A 24,635-nucleotide genomic window follows, 5' to 3' on the forward strand; every position below is an offset into this window, starting at 1 on the left:
TTATATCATCGGAAATATTTTGAATCGATGCTGTGCTTGTTTGTGAATCGTAGTGTTCTAGTAAGTTGTCTAATTTGGCGCCTTTTAAAGGACATCTTTATATTAGAAAATAACAGCTAACCAGAAAAGAAGCAGGCAGAAGTTGTTACAAAAAGAAAATACACACACACACAAACACACAAACACACATACACACATACACACAAACACACATACACATACCCACACTGCCACGTCTCTGCGTATGTTAAGATTACGTATCGTCATTAGTCTCGTTTTGCGATTGACACACGCGCCAATCGATACCCGTAGAAAAAAGGCAAGGATGATTGTGTAGTAAGGAAAATACAAACACAATGTAAACCGTGCTTCCATCGCAAAGAGCTGTTGGAAAAATGCAAACTGATTGAGAATGTGTATTGTTGCAGACCCCAACGCAAGGCGGAGTATTTGGTAATGGATCTAGTAGATGGATTTGCAACTATATTGATGAGAAGAAAACCTGGAGAAGAAGGACATCGTTCGAGAGCAAGTAAAATCATGTGTGTAGATTTGCATCTAATGTTATACAGTGAAATAAAAGAAAGGAAACTACTCTAGTACACAAGTGATATCTGTAACACCTTAGGAACTGAATTATTACATCAACCTACGAGCCGCCAGCACGGAGAACATCCAGCAGGAGCGAATTTCTGGGTTTTCTTTCTGCTTTGGCAGTTTTCGTGTATGTGTGTATGTGTATGTTTCGTACTCGTGCAGTGGGTACTACTGAGAGTGTTTGAGAAAATTCGTTTTAGGCGATCGCAACATGCAAACAAAAATCAGTTAAATATAATGTTTCATTGTTTCAGACCCAAAGGGTCTCCTTAAATACTTGCTCATCTGCGCACGTGGTTGTTGATTTTCTACAGATTTTCTAACCTGGTAGGGGTAACAACGTCTAGTGTCTGCGAGATTGAGTAGTGTAGTGTTATTATGTTTGTTTAATTTCTCATCTGTGTAAGTACGTTAAATGCTACAAAATAAATATCGAAAAAGAAATGATCTTGGCTGGCAGTTTCATCGGTAAGATCTTTATTGTATTTGCCTTTATTTCGAATTTCGATTGGTTCCCTTGACGTGATCCTTAATTAAGTAGAACGTACCTTGATTGAGCCTCCCACAGATAGCTACTAAGCCCCATTAGTAGTTTTTGACTAAGAAGGTAAGCTGATTAGTACTTTTGTGCTTCCCAATTTGGGCATCGTTTACTATTTGATACTCGAACTCTGTACGACATCGGATAAATAAGAGAGAAGTTAGAATTTGTTTTACTATTAATTGTCCTAAAAATTTGCTTTTTCGCCGCTTCGTTAAACGAACCTAAACGTCCATGTTTGGTTTACTTTTTGTTTTAACAAGTAATATTTTAAGCAACGTTTTTGTGCTTTTGAGGACTTTTATTTCTATTATGAGTTTTAGTTCTATTATTTAGTAAATTTATTTTATTTTGCGAATATTTGACAGTTGTCAAAACATCGATTTGTTTTCTCCCAAAATTAAAAAAAAAATATTTCTATTCGACTTAGCAGAAATTGCCCATTTCAAAAATTGCATCCGACGGAGTAATGACACGTGTCGTATCGTACAATGTCGACGAAATCCGCATTGCCTGTTCTTAGTCGTATCCGATTAACCGGGGAAGGGTGATTTCCAAGAAGCCCGAACGAAACGACGATCCACTGTGTTGTATTGCATTTGGCAGAAGCTTGCTGTGGTCAATATGTTAAGCCGTGGCCAGATGTAACGAAAGTAAGGCGGATTTTCTTGCAAATTTTTGCCTCATGCGGAAATACCTTTTGTGATGCAGTTTATTAGTAAGTATGCATATTTTCTTTTATTTATAAAGCTTCGCCTTTAGCTAATAGCATGGCGCAGGAAATATTTTTTTTGCACAGAAGAGCTACGCTTTTGTCGACTGTCATCAATTACCGAGTGTGGTACATTTGACCGCAGTATAATGTAATGAATACCGTAATATCAGAAGTGTAGTGTAAAAATGCAACACCGGACGGAAAGGAATTGAAAACTAGTGCTGTGGTGTTGCCAAGTTATTAATGATATTAATCAACTCAACGTGCACAACTGTGTTCACTTGTGTCGGCAGAATAATTAACTATCAGTCGTCGCTATCCCTTCATCACCCGGTTTAATCGAAGCTGCAATAGTGTGCCAGCTATCGGTCAGCATAAAATCTTCACCTTCTGGGCATAATTAGCTCCAGATTGCAGGAATTCCTGTGCAATGGTTTGCTGTTCCTGTGATAGTGTTTTCGACGCTGTTTCACGCTGATAGTGTATTTTTGTTCCCGTGTCTGTGTTGTCCCGCTGGAAGCAGGGTGTGAAAAGGGGGAAATCGTACATGTGATACAGAGGGGGTACGGTACACACGATCAAAGTACAGCACGATGTGCAAAGGCGTAAACAGTAGCGAACATATCTCACGTACATACATCCCAGTGGCTTAGAAAAGTGAAGAAAGTGATTGTGAAACGTCTAATACCATATATACGCTGACCAGAAGGAAATTGCTTTAAGCTGTGCAAGCAGCAATAATATCTGTCATTGATCCAGTACAAAAAAAAGGAAAAGAAAAACGTCGTGCAGCCCAACGTAAGGATACGGGACGCTTTTAATTCGCACACGGAATTGTGTTAAAACCACCTACATCAGCATGACGTCGCATTGGGAGGATTTTTATGCTAAGCATCTACCACCGAACTGTTTCGAGGACAACCGATCGCTGCTGAAGGAATTTTGCGACCGCCACTACAAACTCAAGAGTCACATCGTGCTCGTTACGGTAATTGTAGTTTTCTCAAGGGATGCTTTGCTGGTGCAGGTTTCCTTTTTTACTGCAGTATTGTTAACAGCAGTAAGAACCGATGCAGAAGAGGTAGACGATGAATGCAAGGAAAGCATGAATTGTGGTGTACTGTACAGCAAATAATACTAACAATATACTTGTACAAAACTTATCACCATAAGGTAATGTACAGCTAGCATGTATGCACATACAATCATCATAATTTGTCAATTAATGATTAAACCAGTTTCACATAAAATTTAGAGTGGGTGGATTATGTTATGATAAAATATTGATATCTCACCATGTTAATGGAGCATATTTTTAGCTGCTTTATATGCTTCTATTTAGTAACGCTTTGCTTTTTAAAACTTTCGTATTTAACATCAACAGGTTGTAAAGAATGCGTCGATTTTTCGATCAAATTCTATGCTTGTGTGGGAATAGTGCAACAGTAACCACGTTAGTACAGGCAATACGTGTAATGTATTTTTATGACCCACAGGCCTATAATTTCCGAACATAGCTACAAAGAATGTGTGTGAGTAGCGGTGGAATTTGATCGATTCTGCAACTAACTCGATCCTATGAATCGAGAGAGCGATACCCCCTCCCCTATCCTTGTCTAATCCCATTGTATTTGATATTGGATAACGTACATTTGATTTTGGTGAACGGCTCCATCTTATAAATAAAACATAAAGTTGGTCCATCGAATAATTTACGATTGTTGCAAGTATCCTTTTTTCCGATCGAAAGGTGGAATGTGGAATGAGCCGGCTACCAGGACTTGAGGAATGAAGTAGCCGAAAGTGCAGCATGGAATGGTGAAAAAATATTAACTCTCCTCGCTTGTTTGGTACCTCCTCGTCGAGTTCAAGGACGATAAAAAGGACATTTTGGGAAGAAAAGCATAGGAAACACGAGTGGTGAACGAAACACCTGTATAGTAGAATTATTTCGTAACAAAAATGGTTAGCCTAATGGAAACTTCATTCCATAATTGAAGGTGTTGAATAAAAGGGAAATGGACTTTTCACGTGTAACGGAAGCAATTTTACTTACTTACCAGTTGGAGGGTTAATTTGAGCAGTATATTATTCGACAAATGACCGTAACACTACTTCTAGACTAATCGTTTACCGTGTTTCTTTATTTTAACATCTTAATTTAGTACATCCCTCCTCCATTAAATATACTTGCTGTGCCTGCTGTGCATTGACACTTTCATCATCAAAGCGGCAAAACTATTTACATACTACGGAAATTGTAAAACAGAAGAAGGCTTAACTTTATCGCAAACTTTCTGCATTTGACTTACAAATGGACATGTACGCCTTGGCCCGTTCCATGCAGAACAGAAGGATCAAAGTAGCCCCGGAAAGCTGTGCATAACTAACGTGAAGTCTGCTGTTCATGTTCCTTTTTTATTCTGAAACGAATCACGAGTTTGTTTGCCCCGAAGCTTCGTCGTTCAATTCTGGCTGAAAGATTGAGTTGGTAGCTTTAGTTGTGTATAGGTAGGATACGTTGTACAATAATGATGTTTTTTAAAGGTAAATTTTTTGCTCAAACTAAAGGTAAAAGAAATTAAATGCATATTTTCTTTTGTTCAGATCTATTGAAGCAAGAACATTTTTGAAGGTGTGTGCACTGTTGATACAACATCGGGCAATCCACACGCCGAAACGGTACATTTCGTAAGCAGTTCAAATTCTGCCAGAAAAAAAAGCTGTGCCCATCAGATCTGTTTTGCCATCCCAAACCACTCCACTAAACGTCGGTCACAAATGTGTAGGGCATAAAATGTAGGATTTACTTACTACTAAAAATAGCCTATTCAATGACCATTGGTCCATCTACCTTGCTGCAGAGCTACTATCCAAATCTCGTTGAATGGACGCTTTGCCAGGGCTAGCTTTTTTTTTTGTTTAACTCACCCGGTCTTCCACGGGAGAGAAGTGTTTATGCTGCTGCATAATGCATTATTATCTCCTGGGCTTTAGAAAAGCAGCGATTGTACTTGATTAAGGGTAACTATTTAACATTCTTAGCGGCAGGGAGTGGACAGTTGTGAGTGTGTACTTACGAAAGGATAGCAATGTTATTAACTATGTTTAGATTACTGTGTTTTTTTGAAGAATTTTTCTTCTTATTAAAAGTTAGTTATTTATAGTTGAAAAAAAAACATATTTATGCAATGGATTACCGTTTATGTTTAGCATAGAGTTAATAATTGCTAATGCTTAGGGAAGAATGATTATTATAAATTTCCTCCTTGGCCTTTGCTTTATATAGCAGCTAACAAGTATTTTAATTCGATTGAATTTTTCGTTCCTTTCATTTCTCATCCCGTCCTCGTATCGGACGATACAGTCAGGTGGTACGACGGTTCCACTGGAGCACAACACGGTGCGCTTTGTGGATAACTTCAGCGCTGGCAATCGTGGTTCTGCCTCGGCCGAGTACTTTCTTGAGCATGGCTATGCCGTTATATTTATGCATCGGACCAAATCACTGGAGCCGTTTTCGCGCCACTTCACCGGCCAGCAGCTGCTCGATATGCTGGAGCTACACGAGGAAGGCATGAGCACCACAATTACCGGTAAGTTTCTTTAGACTACTTCGCTGAAGGGGTAACCAGCGGTCCTGCCGATAGCTGCAGTTCTTCGTGAACTGGAAGGCATTGGGAAAACAAAGATGTGCCATAATTTACACCAGCACAACATAGTGCGTTTGTGGTGCATTAGATTGTCACGGTAGAAACACTACTAGCACTATCAGTAGCTTGATTAGATTGTTGTAGAAAGGAAGCCTTTTGGTTAATATTCATTCTTCTATGGCATCCGGGATTCCGTTTCCATAGCACCATTATTATTACACAACTTTTAGCCTTCCCTGGATTCGTCAGCACATTGAGGAAGAAGGGAATTGTGTGTGTGCGAGGGGCTTATTGATAGAGTGGTCTGTGTGTGTGTGTGTATGTGCAACATAAGCGCCAGCAAAAAGGGCAAAGTATTCATTTCAGCACTCTTCCGTTTTGCAGTAAAACCGGACTCCGTGGATGTGCTGGCTCCGGTGCTGGACAAGTACAAAAATGCCCAGGAAACTCACCGGATGCTATACATCACCTTTACCAGCGTGGTCGACTACATGTGGCTGTTGCGGGCGGCCTGCGAATCGTTGGCACCGTTCGAGCGGAATGCGGTGCTGTTTTTGGCTGCGGCAGTTTCCGACTTTTACGTACCGCAGGATGAGATGCCAACGCACAAGATCCAGTCCGGGCATGGGGCGCCCACGATATCGCTACAGCTCGTGCCAAAAATGTTGGCCCCACTCGTGAGCCTCTGGGTGCCACACGCGTACGTCGTGTCGTTTAAGCTGGAAACGGACGAAGCGCTGCTGATTGCCAAGTCGCGCGAAAGTTTGAACAAGTACAAGCACAAGCTAGTGATCGCCAATATACTGCAGACGCGCAAGAATCGCGTTGTTTTCGTGACGCCCAGCAGCAACTATGAGATTGTGCTGACCAAGGATCAGGCGCTGTCCGGGCTCGAAATAGAAGAACCGATCGTGGCCGATGTGGTTCGGCGGCATCAGGACTACATTCGGGAGTCGGAGCAACAAACGCACCAATGACCCGCGCGTTCGACCCGACCGTCGCCCAACAGTGGGCCCGGGACGCAGGTCGATTGTCACGTCACGTTACCGCATTTCTGCAAAGTGTTGAACCCGGGCCGGAAGTACTAGCTGCTGGACGGGAAGCTCAATCTCTAGCCGCTGGCTTACGGAGTCGCAATTGGTGAAACCTCTCTTTTCTTCTTCTTCCTCTCTATCACTCTCTTTCTTTTTCTCTTTCTCTCGCTCTTCGTGCAATGGGGATTTCGAATTGGAAAAGTGAAGGACTACCTTATGTTGGGGATGGTTTAATTTAATTCGCACTATTACTAACGTTGGTTTAGCTTTCACTAACGTTATCAAATTCCCTTGGAAACGTGTAACAGGTCCGGCGGTTGTTAACTATTGTTTATTTAATTAGCTTTTAGAGTGCGGTGGAAAGCGCACATGTAGTACATTCCATCGTTTGCGTTAAGTTTATCTTCCAGGGTATGTGGTAAAGCTTTTATTTGAGCGGTTGAATGAAAGATTTACGATCTTGTTCTGCTCGATAGTTGGTTTGGCTGTTGTTTCACAAATTGCTTTACTTTGCGACATGTGTTCATTACAAATTGTGTGCAGTTGTGTTCTGTTTAAACTAGAAATTCCTTTAAAACGGTAAAATGTTTCAATAGCATAAATCGTTACTGCAAAGAGACGAAATTAGACGGTGAAACAACAGAAGATGTTAGGGATATTAGGCCTTGCGATGAAGAAAAGGACACGGTTCCAACTGTTCCATATTACATGGTTAAAATCACTAGAGAGAATACAATCCACAACAAAAACCCAAACATTCACTTGCATGTTGGCACCTTCCTCTTATAGACGGTATCGTCAGTTCCTAGCTAATAGCAAGAGGTTCCCAGATATCCTTTATGTTGCTTTCAGCGTGGATTATCCAGCACGTTTCGCGTGTGGCCCGAAAGTAGATACGTCTGCATTTAAATTAGCAACGCATCATACATGCTTGCATCAGGTTTGTAGGCTCGATTATTGTTGGTAAATAAAGGTGGCAAACTCTCGACACTTGTACGTTGGTATATTGTTTTTCGTTTTGTTTCGAAGGTTTTTACAATACATTGAACACCGGTAGTGAATATCCAAATAATGCTACTACGCATCCAAGTTAACAAATATTTAGAAAACTGACTTACAGCCCGTTATACGAAATGTGTGCATACTTTAGAAGAAATCCACCGTAGTAAGGCAATTAGCAGGACATTAACGCCTCTCGATCAGTGAGCTTACTAGCCGGAACTATCCCGAAATGGATGTATGGCTAAGATACTCATTTTTGTAACCCTTCTACCGGGTCGAGAAGTGTATCACATACAGACAGGATTCCTACTACATTTTAATGAAAGCAGCCAGCAACACGTAGTTCAGTAATGTGTAAGAATTTAGCAAACGGAATATGTGCTACTCCTCCTTCCCACCAACCGTAAACAGTGACATTACCATACACCCTAACTTAATAGACCTAACGGTAGTGTGCATGTGGCTAACCAAGAAACATTAGTGTGTTTCGGCTGCGTAGAGGAAACATGTTCCGGCGGAAAGTAGTGCTCCCGGCAACTAGAATCCCGCAAAGAAGGGTGGTAACTTTTACAGGACGAAATAAATATACAGAGATGTGGCTGTATGGGATGTTTGGGAAACATTTAAAATGTTGTTAAGAATGGATGTTCATCAATATCATCGTATATACACCGCGATCGGGAACACATAAGGTGCCTCCTTTTAGACTATTAAATCGAAACTAATTTGGAATTAGTTGAAAACGAACTCTCCAGTGACGATATCATCCTCCATTATGACATACACCGTAACATCTTATTTATACAAAGTTTCTTTCTTACACACCTTTCAAGTTAAGTTCCCGTTAACTAACTGCAATGTCTTATAGGAAAAACATATAGGAAAACTCCCGCACCTCGCAGTCGAAGGTGCTAATGAAACAAGACAGTCGTATCAACAACCACTTACCACTTGCGTTTACATATCACCCAGATATACACTGGAGAACAATATACTAGAAATATTCAAATGCAAACCAAGAACAATAAAAAAAACAAAAGAAGATTAACTCTGCATTTTGCTATGAACAACTCCAGCAAATTAAAAAGCATTTTATAACCAAAACAGTCTATATTTTTAATCATGTTTAGTAGTTTTCTTACATAAATCGACCGATAATGAGTTTATTATTTTTTTTAATGTGTTCCTTTTGGAGTGAAATAAAAGATGTGGAAAGATATTTCCCTAAATGATGTACTGGTTTAGCGATCGCGTGGCAAACAGTGTTAGAATAGAAAATAGGATAACATTTTGTTAGAAATGCGAATCAAAACATGGTAGGGACAAGGTTTTGTTTATTTTTATTCAAATGTAAGCTAGAATTGTAGCAAAATAGCGAAATCAATAATTAAATAAATAATTTTCGATCCTCGTAACCGCCAACACATAAATGTAAAAGTTGATCTAAAAACATACATAAATAACGCATGAAGATGTTAAGATAAGCTCCCTCAGTAGTATAACACATAGGACAACAGCTGTTCTCCAAATTAAAGCAAACATTCAAAATATACTAAACTACCGTGAAGGATTAACTGCAACAAATGATAAAATGTGAGCGCATATTAAATGAACCAAACAGGACGGAAATGATAATGACACTATATACTAACAACAAAAAAAAAAAACAAATTAGTTCCCATGCGATGGCGATCTTTCCAAAAGACGATCAAAAGTAATGCGAAAAAAACACTCCTTTAGTAAAGGATTTAGAATGCTTGCAAACAAGAAGCGGTCCTATACACCCGTAGTATAACATAAAGCGATTTATTGAACAAAAAAAAACACAACAAGCATGATTGTTGGGGGATTGAGTGGGTTGCGCATGACGGGGATGCGTTGTTTAGAGATAAAAGAGAGTAATCATGGTACGTGATGATGTATCGGGGGCTTTAAACCCGGGTTGATGATATGCCGGTATGATTAATAGTGTTACCGAATGTGTTTGTATTGTTGTTTAGCTATCAAATGTACCGTTCGTTTTATATGCTTTCGTTTTGTTCCTTCCACCCTTAAATTAATTGTTTTGGAGATAAGCGTGCAAACTGTCTTAGTAGTTAAAGTTGGTTATGCTTATGTTGGTGTAATGTTTTCACATCTATATTCCCTCTCCCTGAACATTTTGAAGCCAGACGCTACGGTACGATAGGAACCAAGAATGAGAGATGAAACAATTCAGATGGACAAACACGGAAAATTGAAAGAACCAGTTATATTTAGACAAACAGATTAAATGGTATACACGTTTAGCGATATCGTATACACACAGGTACATAGATATGTAATAACTACAGATATATAAATTACGTATACAGATAATAAAGGCTATAATAAACTAAACAAAGAAGGAAATCTTCCCGCAACACCTTTTGACCTTATCTATAACGTTCGTGCTGCTAACGCAAGGTAATCATCATTCGATCGCATCATTAAAATGACACCAAACAACACCGCGACTTTACGCAAAACTGCTGAAAAACCACATGGTTCTCCATGTGCCGATCGATTATTGCACGTGTCTCCTAGCTTCCACGGGCAAATGCTTTTTTTTCATAAGACATACGGTTAAAAAATAGTTTTAGTTAAATGAATTAAACTCATTTATTATTAAAAATATTCGGTTTAGTTTAAGTTCGACTGTGGTTTAACTATTTTATGACCGAAATCATGATTTAATTGTAGATAGCTAAATTAATTTGGGTCGGTCTGGTGTTACAGTCGTCAACTCGTACGACAACATGGCCGTCATAGGTTCAAGCCCCGAATGGAACTGAAAGCCAAGAAGCTTACTAGTGGTACAGCTAGGCCTTGACCTACAACGGTTGTTGTGCCAAGGAAGAAGTTAGAAGAAGCTAAATTTATTCAACATTTTGCCATTTGTATTTTCTTTATAAACCAAAATTTGAACGATCAATTAGCTGAAATGTTTGCCCCAATGGCACCAACAGTTTTATTTTGTAACCAAAGCGTCCGGGATTAGGAACATCGTCCTGCATCTAGTACACTTTGCGGTGAAGTTATTTTCCAAGATGGCGTTATTGAAAGTTTTTTATTCTTTCTAGAATCGAAGCAATCTAGCAAAACTTACTTCTCGGATCGTACAATAGTTTCGAGAGCGCTCATACCAAAAGTTGTGGTGCGAAATTTTACGTTAAAATTGTTTTAATTTTGAATGTGTGTTTTTTGTTTGTTTGTTTGTTCAACGTGACTTTAAATCTTTGAAGTAAAGCAACGCGTAGTGCATCGGAAGAAGGACGGCTCTTAAGATAAACATAATAATTAGCAAAAAATGTCAGAAAATGGTTTCACACAAATCTTAACGAGTGGTTGTCTCTACTCGGACTCGGATTCAATGGCGGATGGTGTTCGTCGATCCCGTCGCCGCGCATACCAACGACACGAAGAGGAGCACGAACCAAATTTAATGGACGAATCGAAGGAATTCCCCCAGTATGAGACAACTTCCGGGGGCGATGTTCGACACATGCTGGCTGAACGTGGAGGCGCCTGTAGACGATTTGAAACAACCGTTACGTCCAATAATCGAGACTGGAATGTGCTGGATCGGTACAACGACGAGCAGGACGACCGGCACGATCGTGAACGGTGGCGGACGGGCCAACTGTTCAAGCACGAGAGAAATAGATACGGTTCATCGCGAAGTCCGGGCGTACCCGCTGTCCAGTTAAAAGTTGCCCACCAGGAGCCGATCTCCATTCGCCCGAGGAATAAGAATCCGCAGATCGTTAACGTTTGTCAAACGTTTCGCTTCCCGGATAACTTTATTACCCAAAACAACGCCACTCGAATGGTGCAGCATCAGGATCGGGTGGTACATCAGCAGCATCCCGCATCGGAACCACGTCGACCGCCATTACTATCGCCATGTCACAGTACCAGTCGCACACCGGTGGGTGGATTTTTTAGCATGTACAGACGCCACCGGAACATGCACAGCCAGACAAGCCGAACGCTGATCGAGCTAGTGGAGGCTGAGCAAAAGATGCAGCAGCAGCAAACGGTCAGATCAACAATGGGACCACGTGGCACGTCAAACTATGGTGCGTCCTCGCACCGATTGGCAGAAGATTCTCTGCTGGCTTCTAGCGGTAGCGAAACATCGTTGGACGACCTGAGCGATGTCCGGCCGAGGTTGCTGCAGGGAGAACGAAAAGCAAAAATACCTCCGATCGTTCGGGAACAGCAGCGTGCAGCAAATGGAGGCCGTACATCGCAAGTTCCTTACTTTGACCGAACGAAGCGGAACCGATCGTACACAAAGCTGGTTGATGGTGGCGCTACGATGGGTGGCCATTACGGTCGAAGCACTAAACTACCGGCGTTGGGTGCAGTCGGCAAGTTCAGCAGATATCCCGCGAAATCGAAAGCGGACAATCGTAGACCGACACTCGAAGAGGACGCACTGGAATCACCGTTTGTCGATGATACGTTCGCGCCAACCGGAGGTCGAAGTAGAAAGTTACATCTGGTCGACGATGCTCTCGATGACGAAGAAGCGTTAGATGAGGTCGATGATGAATCTGACGTCGAGTCCAGCGACGAACAGCAGAACAATGACCGTGACGAGTGTAACGGTCAGCTGGATCTTGACGATGAAAACGAAGAAGACAATGATGAGGAGTCAGTTGGCGATTCCTTCGGGCGGAGACTAGGACATGGAACGGAAGCCGTTCGTGCTGGTACCGGTACGAAAGAGGGGCCGGTCAGCATTTCCGGAATTGTGGATAAGCTCCAGGACAACGTGTGGGAGGTTTGCCTGGAGGGCATCTGGGACCTAATGGATACTGCCAGTCGGATCGATTGGAAGGCTCAGGAAAAGTACATCACAGTCATCAACCGGAAGTTGATCGAGTTTCTAAAATCCCCACGAACGGCGCTGTGCCGTTCGGCGTGCCAGGTGTCGGGCGAATTGTTTCGGCAGGCCAAGTCGACGAAACGGCCAGAGTTTGACGAAATGGTCGACATACTGCTGTGCAAGACGGCCGACCCGAATCGCTTCATACAGAAGGATGCAAACGTGGCGCTGGACAAGCTGGTGACGTACATCCCAACGCCACACACCGTGCGGGCGATATCGAACCGGGGCACCATGTAAGTGGCTGTAGAGCGACCAATGATGCTTCCGGTTGTGTCTGTGTGTGTGTTTTATTTTTTTGCAAATAATCCCTTCAGTTATCAATCTCGCAAACCGTTGTCTTACTTTCATCGTTCTTGCAGCCACCGCAATCCACTGGTGCGTACGGCTACGGCTCGACTGCTCGTCTGTATTTGCGTCGTGGCAGGACTCGATGCCATTCTGGGTACCACGGCAAACACACGAACGCGCAAAACCATCCTTACGATGTTGGCCAAGTTTTTAACTGATAAAAATCTGGAAACCAGGTAAAATATCACCTTAGAGCACGTGTAATTCGAATGCATGTAATGGCTATTTTATTATTATATTTCGGTGCAGGAAGTTTGGTGAACGATTATATCGCATGTTGCGCAAGCACAAGTTTTTTGACGAGTATTTCTACAAAGATATGGATAACAACTTGCGCACCAATTTGAAGCGTGCCTTGAAAGGAGTGTAGTAGCGCGAAGGCATTGACGCGGTGGTTGTTTACAACACTTCGAGTGTTTTATGTTCAAACTGAAGCATTATTACGATGTATGTGGCAGAGGCGGCCAGAGTCTGTAAATCATAAGAGAAAATAAACGCTGCCCCTAGGGGGAAATTGGCCATTGGTCCTGCTTACCGAGCCGAACAAACTGTAATTGATCGAGTAGAGTCCATTGGCTGTAAACTCGAACGGTTGTAGCTTGGTACGAACGATAAAATTGTGAACCTGATCCCACAGCAAAGCATTATAGAACGGTTTCAGCAGTACGCGCTTTATTTCGTTCACCTGGTACAGGAGAATTGTGTTTTATTTTGGTATGGCGACAGCTTTCCATAATGCTCTTTACCTTTTCTGTCGCTTGACTGGAGGCTCGACATAAGCAAAATAGTATTAATATTGAGTATAAGACTTCTATAATTTGTGCTGGAAATGCGTTTTGAATGAAAAATGCTTATTGAAAAAATGAAAGTAACACAGAAGATCTTTGCTACGGCTAGGCTTACCATAACACGGAAGAGGATACATCGGGACGCGGAACTGGAACGTTATGCCAACGAACACGAGCACCACGATCGCTGCAGTAGACCAACCGAACAGTGCATTTACCATCAGAAGACATTTTTGTAAACGTCCATACAAGCATTCTGCTCGCTGAAGCGTGCAGCTGGATCGATACACTGTATCGGCTTCATTGGTGTTGCATCGCCCGGCGTCTTCGAGTGAGCTGGAAAGCTCCGCTGTAATCGCCTCTAGCTGCGCAGCAATAAGCTCCATTAAATAGATTTGTAGATTAACTCGGACCAAAACAATAATCGACGGCACGAGCAACTGAACGGCAAAGTTTGGCGACCGTAGTCCAAGTTGTATCATTAGGGCCATGCGAAAAATGCCCCTAGTCAAGCCGATACAGTACATGGCGTAGAAAATGGCACTATAATGTCTCTTGCTGGTAGCAGTACAACTGCTTATCAACGAATCGATACTCGCCAGCTCCGTCATTAGAAACTGCAACCCTTTTGCCGATGTTAACGTTTGCAGCAGTGCGATGAAGCTGGTAAATAGCACGCTGGCGCTTATGAACCATCCGGCAAAATCTCGCTCTAGCTGAAGGTAGTAGATAGCAAACTGATGCACTGTGATAAAAGTAATAACGCAAAGGCTGTAGCATGTGTTTAGAAATATTTTCCACGCACTACCCTTTGTTTGAAAGATTGGCATTAGCCCAAAAAGTTTGAAAATGGTGTGATTAATAGTTGCTTCCATGGTGTACCGAAAATGATTCTACAACTAATCCCTTTCGGCGACTACTCACATCCGGAGAGTAGCAAATGAGAACAAAACGCTAAAGAAGATTAATATTGTGTTTTTAAATATTCATTGCAACAAATTAGCGCCACTAACGGCTGTGCGCACGTGCATCCACTACACTTACCCGTGGCGTGTGCATACTGTGAAACATTGATGTCCTTAACAATGGTGCAGGAACATACGTTTTTCACGACGAGGAACCATTTTGAGTTGATCCCAACAACGATTATGTTGTGTATGCGAGCTTGAACATTAATTTTGGAAATCGAATTGCAGTAATATGATTAAATATGTTGCGACGGATGCCATCACCTGCAGTTAAAAGGGAATTATTGTACTTTGAATGTAGAATTGCACACAGCGAGTTGGTCTACTCACTAAATGGAAAAATTTGAGATCTATCTGAAAGAAATTGATCACATTAAAGCATATTGGTTGATGCACGATTTGATTGCCCAGCTGCTCAACTAACTGTAGGTTAAAAAAAAAAATTAACATTGCATATTAGTAATACATTTGTTATTTAACTTGTTGCATTTCCATTACCTCCGACTGGTTAATTTTATGTTGGGAAGTCGTATGCATGGACTCAAATTTGTGCAGATTGTTTATCACGAGCTGTGTCTGAAAACAAGTTACATAGTATACAGTGGAATAATTTAATAATATATAAAAATACAGTATGACTCACCTCTCTCAGTACCATTTCACCTAGATAGGCGGATGTAAAAAAATATAAAAAAACTGCGATTATCAGCACAGTTGGTTCTGAAAGATTGGATTTTGCGAATGAAAAAAGAAAAAGAAAAGGAATGTGTTTGCCAGTGTAGCCATTTCTTCTTTACCTAGCAGATGAGTGAAAGTAAACCCGTGACGTTTGAACTCGATTGAGCAAATGTAGAATAGCTGAAAACTTTTTGCAGTGAGCACGTAGAAAAACAATCCTAACATGTAAAATGTATTGTTACCACGTGGTGAAGTTGACATACTATACATACTAGAAGCATGGTACACAGTAGAAGCACTCACCAAAAATGGATACATTCGATAGACCACATTCATCATTGAGACGGTTACAAGCCCTAAAACACTGCCACTGAACAATGGCCAACGTCTGGAGATCTCTGCAAAATCGCAAACTAGCATTCCCTTTATCGCTATTATTCGATCGATTATTCTGGCGCTTGAAAGTTGCAATCATCTTCCCCAGGTGCACCACCATGCACCGGATTCGTTGCCATATTTGATAACAAAGAACGAGAAAAATTCCATGCATAAGAAATATCACAAACATTCCGTACGCCTTAAAGGCAAAGATCAACGTATTTGCTTCATTAATGCGTAATGCGATTGCCAACAGATAGGCTAGCGATATGACGATTGCGCCAACGGCACTAACGAGCCAGTTTCTTGAAAGATTGTGGGTAGGCTCACCGCCTATGTTTAGCGTGTACAGATGCGCGTCGATATCGTCAAGACACTGGAAAATGGAAACGCATGGTTTGGTCAAATGCGTTATCACTGCGGAGGATTGAATAGCCAGTACGGTTGTTGCAATTCCTAGCAACATTAGCAGATCGATAACACTCAAAACAAGATCGCGTGAGTACAGCATGCGATGTAAATCAAACAGGCAAAGGGTAAAAAATGCAACACTGGTTCCGGTAACCGTTGTAGTGTAGATGCACATCTGAAGCGGTGTTAAGCGATGATCGTCCTTTGCTATCGGTCCACTGAACAGATTATGAAGGAAAATTACAGTATTTTCAACTTTCATGTTTGTACTTCAAATAAGACTGCAGAATGCTGTACCCGACGTGGGGTCTTTTTATGCTACTTTTATACCGGCGTTTGATTAATGTGATCACATATTTCATAATGAGCGCACACTCCACATCGCATGCGGGCGCACAAACCAATGAGCTTAGGTGAACAGTGAAAGATTGAACTTGATTTCTTTTGTGAATAATTTAATGTACCATTATTTGATCACTGTATTGTGCTGAGCACGTTTTTAACAATTGGAATTAATTGTTTTCTCGACGCTTTTAAATTATGTTGCTGATAAAACGTGCCATTCTCCGAACATGGTATTTCTTCGAGCTCAAAATTAATTTCCTGGCATGCGTGCAATGCTGCAATGATCTGAGAAATGTTGTAAATTAGTAAAGCTGCCCCGGTAGGAAACTATCCACTGTTTGCGAAACTCACCTTCTCCGCTAACGGTGTGCCATCGATCGGAATGACACCAACATCGCGACGCACGCTGCCATCAGGGTGTACCTTCATTCCGAGCAAAATCACAACATTACTTTCAGTGCTGGTGGCAAACCTATTCAGATGCTCTCTCCATTCCGGCAGTTTTATGTATTCCTGAACTGCCATCGGGAAACCGGGCACCGCCACGGTACGATCATTCTGCGATATTATTTTCAAATCTTTCAACAGCAACTGATAAGCGTTCAGCTCCGACACGTCGCTACGGGCATCGACCAAGGACTTGAACAGTTGCTCTCTATGCATTGAGCGAACTTGTTCCGTAATCTGCAGTTGCGATTCTATTCTTTCTGCCACATCGTAATCGAGGGGTTTTGCTTTGTCGGCTTCTTTGGAAAAGTTTACAGTATCTAGCACGATAGCAGCTGTGGAATAAAAGCAACACATGCTAATATTATCACAGTGAAAGCGAGATGAAATATTTACGCTTCATGCTTACCATACAATAACTCCAATGCAACGTTATATCCTTCTCGTTCTTCGGGCGAGATTCCATCGCTAAACAGTTGACGACCGACAAGGGTCGCGCAAGAACCAACGAGCTCAATTGTTTTAAAAGCATTTGGGTTGAACCGTGCAGCAGCTTCCACGGGACGATGATCAACGATTCCCACTATGTTCTGATTTAGGCTCGAAAGATGATGATCTACGAGCACAACGTTCAAAGCTTGTTCCGTCGGCCAATCGATGTCATCACGACAGATCAGCTCATCCAGCGCAATTCCCTGCCGTTTGAGGAAGAATGTTACCTCAGTTTTCAGTGGCAGCTCAGCGCGCGTTACATTCAGCACGGGATAAACTATTGTATCGGGTTTGTACCAAGGGCTCAACAACTTCGGTGAGTGTTGCAGATGAAATGCAAAGGCAATTGCACTCACTGCCGAATCTAGATCGCAGCTTTCGTTACCGATAACAGCGATTTTATTTATCTGAAAATAACAAAACATGATAACTGCGGGCCACAAAACGGTGCGGGCTTCCAAGGAGCAAATTAACTTACAGAACTTTTCAGAACATTCCGGCATCGTTGTAAATATGCGTTCATATTGTGGGTGGTGTTATTTCCAAAGCTATGATTATGAATTCCCCATACAAAAACAGATTAAACTCCGCCGATTTTAGCAGGACCACAGCCTTTGAGGCAAAATAATAAACAAGCCGGCTGTACGCGCTTTTGACAGCCATCACAGCCAAGGTTGCTATATATAATAATCCGCATGTACTTACCTTGAAGTTTCTCGAAAAATTCCACCTGTCAATCGGATTGTATGTTTGTGTTTGTGTTTTGATTCGCAAAAATCTAGTGCAACAAATTTTGGTCTGCTATATTCTGGTGAATTATAAATTGGAGCCTTTGGCAGCTTTCGCTATCGAATGCAACTAGTTCGGTGTATCATGCTCTAGCGGAGCTGACATCGGTGTTTTACAAAGGCTCAATCTCTAACAAAGGTGTTAAAAAACGTTGCAATATTTTCACGTTCATCCTTACGTCGTCATTTGCGGGCAGCGTGTGAAGTGTGTGTTTTTCTTCCCTTCATCGCCATCATCGTCATCTGCTGCACGTACACTCTGGTTACGCAAAAAAAAAACGAGAAGAAGCGACTAGACTAGAGGCGAGCAACAACACGAAAAATGTCCTTTCGTCTGCTGACCACACGTTTGTACAAACATGGTCGCCTGCTGGTCCAGAACTATCTCAAGCGGGATATACACGTTAGCAACGTTTGGACCGGCCCCACGGAGAGCACAAAAGTGAACAAGATTAACGAAACGCTGCGACATGATCTGCGGATCAACGATTTCCGGAACAACAGCTTCCTGCGGTTTGGCAACCAGGCCCGTCGTCTCTTTATCGACAATGTGCTAAACAGGGTCACCAACCCGTACTCGGTGGATCTACGACTACAAGCTACGAAAAAGTATGCGCTTCGGGGCTGCGGGATCGAAAGTGGGCGTTTGAAACATTCTTTTCTCTTTTGCCATTACAGACTGTTGTACGGCGATTCGACACCTTTCTTTGCCTTGGTCGGTGTGAGTTTGGCTTCCGGAGATGGTGTTCTGACTAAGAACGACGAGCTGGAAGCAGTCTGTTGGGAAATTAGGGTATGGAGGCGTTTGGAGGCGTATTCGATCTGATTTTACAGTGATTACCTTGACTATTGTGTTTTTATTCGTTACCCGTAGCATGCAATGTCCAACTTTCAACAGAAAGTCGGCGAAAAGGACATCGAATCTCGACTGGACGAAGAGTTCGGCATTGAGAACTTAAACATTGGCAAACCCATCGCCAAAGGCTGCTCCGCCGTTGTTTACGCAGCTTCTCTCAAAGAATCTACCGTAAGCGATAACGATGATATGAACTGCAATGATATTCATCACTCAAAGTCCAGTTCGCATACGAAAGCTCCGAATGAGGCATGGACAGGAGATGAGCCGGAGCTTTCTGGACAGCGGAGTGACGGCATTAGTCCGCTGCTGCTTCCCGAACGAACGGCATCGGCGGCTTTCCATCAAATGATGAACGAAAGCAATGCGCAGACGAGAACAAACAACAATCGAAAAGTTCGCTTTAATAGTGAAACTAGAATAAGAACAATGTCGGAAAACAGCGCCTCCAATCATGAAACCATTGGGCATTATCAGCCTGACTCAATCGAACAGGACTACACGATCGAAGAGTATCCACTGGCGTTAAAGATGATGTTTAATTACGACATACAAAGCAACGCCATGGCTATCCTAAAGGCGATGTACCGTGAAACTGTCCCAGCGAAGAGAAGAACTGTTGACAACGCGTGGGAAAAAAGGTAATGGAAGCGGAGGCGAAGGCGGCAAAACAGCGAACACGACACCCAGTATTTACTCATGCGTTGCTTTATCTCATTTTTAGCCTTATGGAAAAGACCAATTTTGTTCCACCCCATCCAAATATTGTGGAAATGTACGGCGTTTTCTGCGACCAGGTACCGGATTTGTCAATGTCCGCCACGCTGTACCCTATGGCATTGCCACAGCGGCTCAATCCGCAAGGCTATGGGCGAAACATGAGTCTTTTCCTTTTGATGAAAAGATACAACATCAATCTGAAAGACTATCTGCGTCAACCGGGGGTCGATATGCGTACGCGCATTCTACTGTTTGCGCAGCTGCTGGAAGCCGTTGCTCATCTGAATCGTCACGGGGTGTCTCATCGGGATATAAAGTCGGACAACATCCTTATCGAATTGCGGCCAAACATGCCACCAACGCTGGTGCTGACCGACTTTGGCTGCTGCATTGCGGACAAGCGCCATGGGCTGCGCATCCCTTACACTTCGGACGAGATCGATAAGGGTGGCAACGTGGCACTAATGGCGCCGGAGATAATAGAGCAGCTACCGGGAACGTTCGCCATACTGAATTACACCAAAGCCGACCTGTGGGCATGTGGCGCAATCGCTTATGAAATATTTGGCAGCAATAATCCTTTTTACTCTGACGTGGTAAGTAATTGTCTAAACCTTACCTTACCGTCCCTACCTCAACTGCATAATTCGTGCTAAATTCAATCGTTCATTTTGGTCACTCAGAATTCGGCACTCAAGAACACGACGTATGAAGAAGATATGCTACCCGCAATGGATCAAAATGTCCCGAGGCTGATCCAATGTCTTGTGCAGAACATACTGCAAAGAAACCCTAGCAAGGTAAACAACATTGTCGCGAGTAAATATGCAGAGCACGGTAAACTAATATGGTCGCTTTATTTTGCAGCGCTTAAGCCCGGACATCGCAGCCAACGTGGTGCAATTGTTCTTGTGGTCACCGTCATCGTGGTTACGCGATGGGTACGTACCGTCCAGCAATGAAATTCTGCAATGGCTGCTCAGCCTCACGACGAAAATACTGTGCGAAGGACCATTGCGGGTAACTCCCGACGGTACCATGGGGCGCAGAACGTACACGGAGTACTTACTGATTGCAAGTTTTCTTACCCGGGTGCGCTTGGAAAGGATCAAGCGCGCGCTCGATTGGATACATAATGTTAACGCTGGCTGTTCGTAAGAATTGTGATATTGCTATTTGTGAGTATACCTAGAACAGATAGTGCGGGTTGAATACACATATTTATTTTATTAACAGCTATTTACGCTAACTTTAGAGGTTCTGCAGTGTTAGTTTTTTTCTCAGCGTCGAAAGAAATCCCAACAAATCTCCCGTTTCGCTCAGATGCGTCCGAATTGCATCCACATTAGGGTGTGCAGGGTACATCTCACCAACTGAAAGGAGGATTTTTTTCATGATTGAATGCTGCTCATGGTAGAGGCTTGGATGTTCATGCAATCTTACGCGTTATTCCTTTGATATCATATACGAATGAAACTTTTGTCTTTAGTGCATCGTCGAATGTGATCTGTAAGGTATGTACGATAGCATTAGCACGATTGAAGTTATAATTTTTCAACGCTCAAACAAACCTCTGCCGTCTTCAGTTCTGGTTTGCAAACAATGGTAATGCCCATAGCATTCTGCAGTGCTGTGAACTGATCCATAAAGCTTTCCTCTTCTTTCTGTCTGTGTACTAAACACATTACGTTGATGAAAATTAGTTACGCCACTAGTTTAAATTTATCTACCAAATAACAATTACCTTGAATGCTAAAATCATTATTTAACTGCTGAATCGTGGCTCGTTTTCGTTTCAACTCAGCTTCGTTTACGATAGCTTGATGGATTCTACTCCAAACAGCATCCAACTGCTCAGATGCTTTGTTTCGTTCCTGTTCTATTTCCGATATATTTGCATCCAATTCAATAGCCGTTGTTAGCAGTTCTTTCAGATGCTGTTCCGTAGGGACGTTATCCTCGAAATCTGCAAATCCACCAAGTCACCGGTTTAACAAACGCATCCATCAGCCAAGCGTCAATATGCGAATGTAAGTCACAACAACATACCCGGTTTATCAGCAGACATTTTCATTTCTCAATGCGAGTACTTTCACGTGCTAGTTACAATTTAAGGTAAAATAATGATTATATTAACAAAATAGATAACCGAGGAACCACAAGCGATTCTTTGTTTCTTGCTATTCCGAGGGCGCGTTCTCCGAAGCCAAGCAAAACAATTCTGTTGACATTTCAACTGATTTTCAAACACCACCAACTGTCAAGAATGGCATATGTTTACCTAAACAAAACAAGCAGAAGGTTAATAGAGCAAGATGTAATACATTTGAAACATAATCATATAATTTTCAATGGTCGTTGGCAAATTGTAAAATTTTTGCTCATCTTCTTTTTTTTTGTGTAGTATCCTACTCGATCATACCAGCCTATACAGGCTTCCGTCTTTCGATACTTAGTGGTACCACACAGCAGGGTAGTTAGCTTATTTCTGTTACGGGGGATGTTCCGGTTAAGATTTTGCTCAGCATTGTATGAGCCCATCAAATAGATTTCCGGACAGCGCAAAATGTTCGTACAAATTGTAAAATATGTTGATTCTGACCCGATGGCCACGTCAGAAAGGATTTTGACTCCGCATTCGAGGGAGGGCAACAGGGACGTTAATTTTACAAATGACTCGACTTGGCCAGCGTCCACTCAACTTGTCATGTTATTCGAATCGTACTGGACGGCTCAGCCCGTGAATCTACTTTTACCTTGTCCAAACGGCAAAGCTAACACAGAGTCAGATAGCGTGAGTATGCTCTCCGTGTAAAAGGTGAGTTGATGGAATGATAGACATGCCCCAGGCACACTTGTTGCTGGTCATGATTCCGAAGAAATGGCTGCTATGTAAGAAAGTCATTTATTATGAGCAATTAATGAAACAAAAATAAAAGTATCAATGTTGAGTGGAAAATATATATAAACAACAACTGATCTTCTATTTGGCGTAGCGTCCTACGTGGACATGCCGGCCTGTACAGGCTTTCGAGACTTAATTCATTACCACGAAGCCGGGTGGTCAATTCTTTGCAGCGGGGGTGGGGCGGTCCATTTCAGGCTTGAACCCATGACGGGCATGTTATTGAGTCGTTCGAAACAACCTCTGATATTACAATGAAATTGTAAAAGTGTGCAGAGTACATTGGAAAATTTCATCTCTTCAAATGATTCAGCTTTAGAAGATTAATAATCGAAACAGTTCGCTAACAGATCACCCGTTAGTGTGGGTCAGGCGCAAACCTGCGATACGCGATGGGAAAAACCCCGCATAAGCGGAACCAGTACAAACACATGCTCGGTTGCGTTTTTAAACTGGTTTTATACAGCAGCAATAGCCAAAGATCAATCTGCGCGTTCAGTCCGAATAAACTACTGCGTCGGTCAACATGCGTATGCTCACGAAGCCCTTTCCGTTTGGCTGCTTGCTGTTGGTGGTGCTGCTGCTGCTGCCGTTGCTTGGAACCGTCTTTTCTGCGCCACACCCTGGAGGTGATTTTGTCTTTCCCGAGCTGAACGAACTTGCCATTGGAGATGCGTGTACGATAGAAGCATCACCGGATCCGAAAGGATTTCCCTACGCAAGGGAAGGAATCTGCCAGCGGGTGCGCGACTGCGCAACGTTTGTGCCGCGCATCATCCGGGAACCGTTTGATATCCGGCGCGACGTTTGTTACTTTGAGGTGCACGAGCCGGTTGTGTGTTGTGTCGGTATGCCTGTTTCAACGGAGGTGGTGCAGTACGACCGAATACCGCTATCCCTAGAAGATCTGGACAGTTCCAATCTTATTCATTAATAAGGAACAGTACGATTTCCTGCAAAAATAGCAAAGAGGGAAAAAAATTGTAAAACTAATTACTAAACGTTTTAATACATTATTAAAAATAGTAAATGAAAGAATTATTATGAACCATGGCAATAACGAACCTTTCAAAATAAACGCCTTATGACACTTTTTTGTGGGCCTTGGCGGATTGTTTTTTTAAATATGTTTATTACATAAACTTCTCGTTGATTTCTTGTTAAAATTGCATTTTTATTTTTTATAGTCTAAACCACGTCCATCATGACAGTGCAGCATTCGTGATGATTGAAACATTAAAACAATACAAGCAACTGAACTGAATTTTAACAAGCACTAATCCATGCGGGTTATTCCCGTCGATCAGATTCCCTTATCACTCGAAGCACCTACCTACCCCATTGACCAGTCGCGTACTGTGCTTGTTTGAAATAGGAACACCTTCTTCAATCGCTCCGTTAGAAAGATCGCCTTGTTATACCAGCAAAATGCACATTACAATTCTGAGCGTCCTGTTCCTGATTGTGTCCGCCGTGTCGGCTAATATCGTACCCAAGGACCCTTCTGAGATGATGCATTTCGAGAAAACGAACGAGTCCGAGCTGGGCGGTTCCTGCGAGTACGATGGACTGCAGGGCATCTGCACGGAAATGGAAAAGTGCGCAAAGTTTAAACAGCACAACAGCAGCACCAAAGCAGCAAACGATCCTTGCGCCAACGTTCGTAAAACCATGGTCGTCTGCTGCATCAGCACGGCGGAACCGAAGCGCCCACGTGTGGATTCCTCCACGGAGGAAATGTCAACAGATACGATTGAGAACGTTTAGATGAAAAAAAGGAAAGGGCCGTGATTGTGCGATGTGGGCAATTTGATGGGCAAATAAAACAATACACGGGAATTGTGTTCAAAAGCAAAAAAAAAATAATGCATTCAAAACGTATTACCTTATGTGTGTCGTTTTCTGTTGCTGCTGCTGCTGCTGCTGTTGTTGTTGTATTATGTTTTGGATTTTTATTCGGTATTTCCCCTCAATCCTTATCATTTGCAAAAGTTCAAAAGGGCAGTGCTCTGTTAATATTCTGACTTGCTTATCTTTAATAATTCTTCTTC

General features: G+C 42.4%; 6 protein-coding genes across 11 annotated transcripts; 4 read left to right on the forward strand and 2 right to left on the reverse strand.

The window, feature by feature from the left end:
• Positions 1-1,762: 1,762 nt before the first annotated feature.
• LOC121603528 (phosphopantothenate--cysteine ligase) lies at positions 1,763-9,196 on the forward strand. 3 transcript variants are annotated; one of them, XM_041932368.1, is made up of 4 exons: positions 1,763-1,856; positions 1,918-2,841; positions 5,221-5,449; positions 5,891-9,196. In XM_041932368.1, exons 2-4 carry the CDS (start codon positions 2,713-2,715, stop codon positions 6,481-6,483), a joined length of 951 nt encoding a protein of 316 aa, XP_041788302.1. In that variant the 5' UTR covers positions 1,763-1,856; positions 1,918-2,712; the 3' UTR covers positions 6,484-9,196. The 3 variants fall into 3 exon arrangements, with proteins under 3 accessions (XP_041788302.1, XP_041788303.1, XP_041788304.1); XM_041932369.1 differs by lacking the exon at positions 1,763-1,856 and having other exon boundaries at positions 1,908-2,841; XM_041932370.1 differs by lacking the exons at positions 1,763-1,856; positions 1,918-2,841 and adding an exon at positions 2,860-3,026.
• A 1,389-nt stretch (positions 9,197-10,585) lies between these two features.
• LOC121603522 lies at positions 10,586-13,362 on the forward strand. 3 transcript variants are annotated; one of them, XM_041932360.1, is made up of 3 exons: positions 10,586-12,693; positions 12,775-12,984; positions 13,058-13,362. In XM_041932360.1, the coding sequence occupies exons 1-3, from the start codon at positions 10,871-10,873 to the stop codon at positions 13,176-13,178; spliced, it is 2,154 nt and encodes a 717-aa protein (XP_041788294.1). In that variant the 5' UTR covers positions 10,586-10,870; the 3' UTR covers positions 13,179-13,362. The 3 variants fall into 3 exon arrangements, with proteins under 3 accessions (XP_041788294.1, XP_041788295.1, XP_041788296.1); XM_041932361.1 differs by having other exon boundaries at positions 10,587-12,693; positions 12,820-12,984; XM_041932362.1 differs by lacking the exon at positions 13,058-13,362 and having other exon boundaries at positions 10,587-12,738; positions 12,820-12,912.
• LOC121603526 (exopolyphosphatase PRUNE1) lies at positions 13,287-17,950 on the reverse strand. 2 transcript variants are annotated; one of them, XM_041932366.1, is made up of 10 exons: positions 17,794-17,950; positions 17,233-17,722; positions 16,728-17,158; positions 15,362-16,661; positions 15,208-15,284; positions 15,063-15,140; positions 14,895-14,987; positions 14,641-14,828; positions 13,712-14,550; positions 13,444-13,631 (listed from the first exon to the last, which is right to left on the reverse strand). In XM_041932366.1, exons 1-4 carry the CDS (start codon positions 17,836-17,838, stop codon positions 16,506-16,508), a joined length of 1,122 nt encoding a protein of 373 aa, XP_041788300.1. In that variant the 5' UTR covers positions 17,839-17,950; the 3' UTR covers positions 13,444-13,631; positions 13,712-14,550; positions 14,641-14,828; positions 14,895-14,987; positions 15,063-15,140; positions 15,208-15,284; positions 15,362-16,505. The 2 variants fall into 2 exon arrangements, with proteins under 2 accessions (XP_041788301.1, XP_041788300.1); XM_041932367.1 differs by lacking the exons at positions 14,641-14,828; positions 14,895-14,987; positions 15,063-15,140; ... (3 more) ...; positions 17,233-17,722; positions 17,794-17,950 and having other exon boundaries at positions 13,287-13,493; positions 13,555-13,631; positions 13,712-14,556.
• Positions 17,951-18,045: 95 nt separating this feature from the next.
• On the forward strand, positions 18,046-20,933 carry LOC121603523 (serine/threonine-protein kinase pink-1, mitochondrial). The gene is made up of 6 exons (XM_041932363.1): positions 18,046-18,712; positions 18,782-18,896; positions 18,978-19,600; positions 19,684-20,275; positions 20,363-20,479; positions 20,547-20,933. The coding sequence occupies exons 1-6, from the start codon at positions 18,426-18,428 to the stop codon at positions 20,835-20,837; spliced, it is 2,025 nt and encodes a 674-aa protein (XP_041788297.1). The 5' UTR covers positions 18,046-18,425; the 3' UTR covers positions 20,838-20,933.
• LOC121603529 lies at positions 20,881-22,958 on the reverse strand. Its single transcript, XM_041932371.1, has 6 exons — positions 22,436-22,958; positions 21,729-21,960; positions 21,424-21,645; positions 21,251-21,354; positions 21,123-21,186; positions 20,881-21,052 (listed from the first exon to the last, which is right to left on the reverse strand). Exons 2-6 carry the CDS (start codon positions 21,751-21,753, stop codon positions 20,931-20,933), a joined length of 537 nt encoding a protein of 178 aa, XP_041788305.1. The 5' UTR covers positions 21,754-21,960; positions 22,436-22,958; the 3' UTR covers positions 20,881-20,930.
• A 77-nt stretch (positions 22,959-23,035) lies between these two features.
• Positions 23,036-23,835, forward strand: LOC121603530. Its single transcript, XM_041932373.1, has one exon. The coding sequence runs from the start codon at positions 23,111-23,113 to the stop codon at positions 23,516-23,518; it is 408 nt and encodes a 135-aa protein (XP_041788307.1). The 5' UTR covers positions 23,036-23,110; the 3' UTR covers positions 23,519-23,835.
• Positions 23,836-24,635: the final 800 nt, after the last annotated feature.

This window comes from Anopheles merus, chromosome 2R (genome assembly GCF_017562075.2).
Source record: "Anopheles merus strain MAF chromosome 2R, AmerM5.1, whole genome shotgun sequence".
NCBI lineage: Eukaryota > Metazoa > Arthropoda > Insecta > Diptera > Culicidae > Anopheles > Anopheles merus.

Coding starts and splice junctions, on each gene's coding strand:
- LOC121603528 (XM_041932368.1), top strand. CDS start 2,713: ATGACGTCGCATTGGGAGGATTTTTATGCTAAGCATCTACCACCGAAC. Junction 2,842..5,220: donor GTCACATCGTGCTCGTTACG/GTAATTGTAGTT, acceptor CGGACGATACAG/TCAGGTGGTACGACGGTTCC. Junction 5,450..5,890: donor CATGAGCACCACAATTACCG/GTAAGTTTCTTT, acceptor TCCGTTTTGCAG/TAAAACCGGACTCCGTGGAT.
- LOC121603522 (XM_041932360.1), top strand. CDS start 10,871: ATGTCAGAAAATGGTTTCACACAAATCTTAACGAGTGGTTGTCTCTAC. Junction 12,694..12,774: donor ATATCGAACCGGGGCACCAT/GTAAGTGGCTGT, acceptor TAATCCCTTCAG/TTATCAATCTCGCAAACCGT. Junction 12,985..13,057: donor GATAAAAATCTGGAAACCAG/GTAAAATATCAC, acceptor ATTTCGGTGCAG/GAAGTTTGGTGAACGATTAT.
- LOC121603526 (XM_041932366.1), bottom strand. CDS start 17,838: ATGAACGCATATTTACAACGATGCCGGAATGTTCTGAAAAGTTCT. Junction 17,723..17,793: donor GGAATGTTCTGAAAAGTTCT/GTAAGTTAATTT, acceptor TGTTATTTTCAG/ATAAATAAAATCGCTGTTAT. Junction 16,662..16,727: donor GCACACCGTTAGCGGAGAAG/GTGAGTTTCGCA, acceptor AACATTTCTCAG/ATCATTGCAGCATTGCACGC.
- LOC121603523 (XM_041932363.1), top strand. CDS start 18,426: ATGTCCTTTCGTCTGCTGACCACACGTTTGTACAAACATGGTCGCCTG. Junction 18,713..18,781: donor CGACTACAAGCTACGAAAAA/GTATGCGCTTCG, acceptor TTGCCATTACAG/ACTGTTGTACGGCGATTCGA. Junction 20,276..20,362: donor ATCCTTTTTACTCTGACGTG/GTAAGTAATTGT, acceptor TTGGTCACTCAG/AATTCGGCACTCAAGAACAC.
- LOC121603529 (XM_041932371.1), bottom strand. CDS start 21,753: ATGAAAATGTCTGCTGATAAACCGG. Junction 21,646..21,728: donor AATGTCTGCTGATAAACCGG/GTATGTTGTTGT, acceptor GTGGATTTGCAG/ATTTCGAGGATAACGTCCCT. Junction 21,053..21,122: donor TGATATCAAAGGAATAACGC/GTAAGATTGCAT, acceptor TCCTCCTTTCAG/TTGGTGAGATGTACCCTGCA.
- LOC121603530 (XM_041932373.1), top strand. CDS start 23,111: ATGCGTATGCTCACGAAGCCCTTTCCGTTTGGCTGCTTGCTGTTGGTG.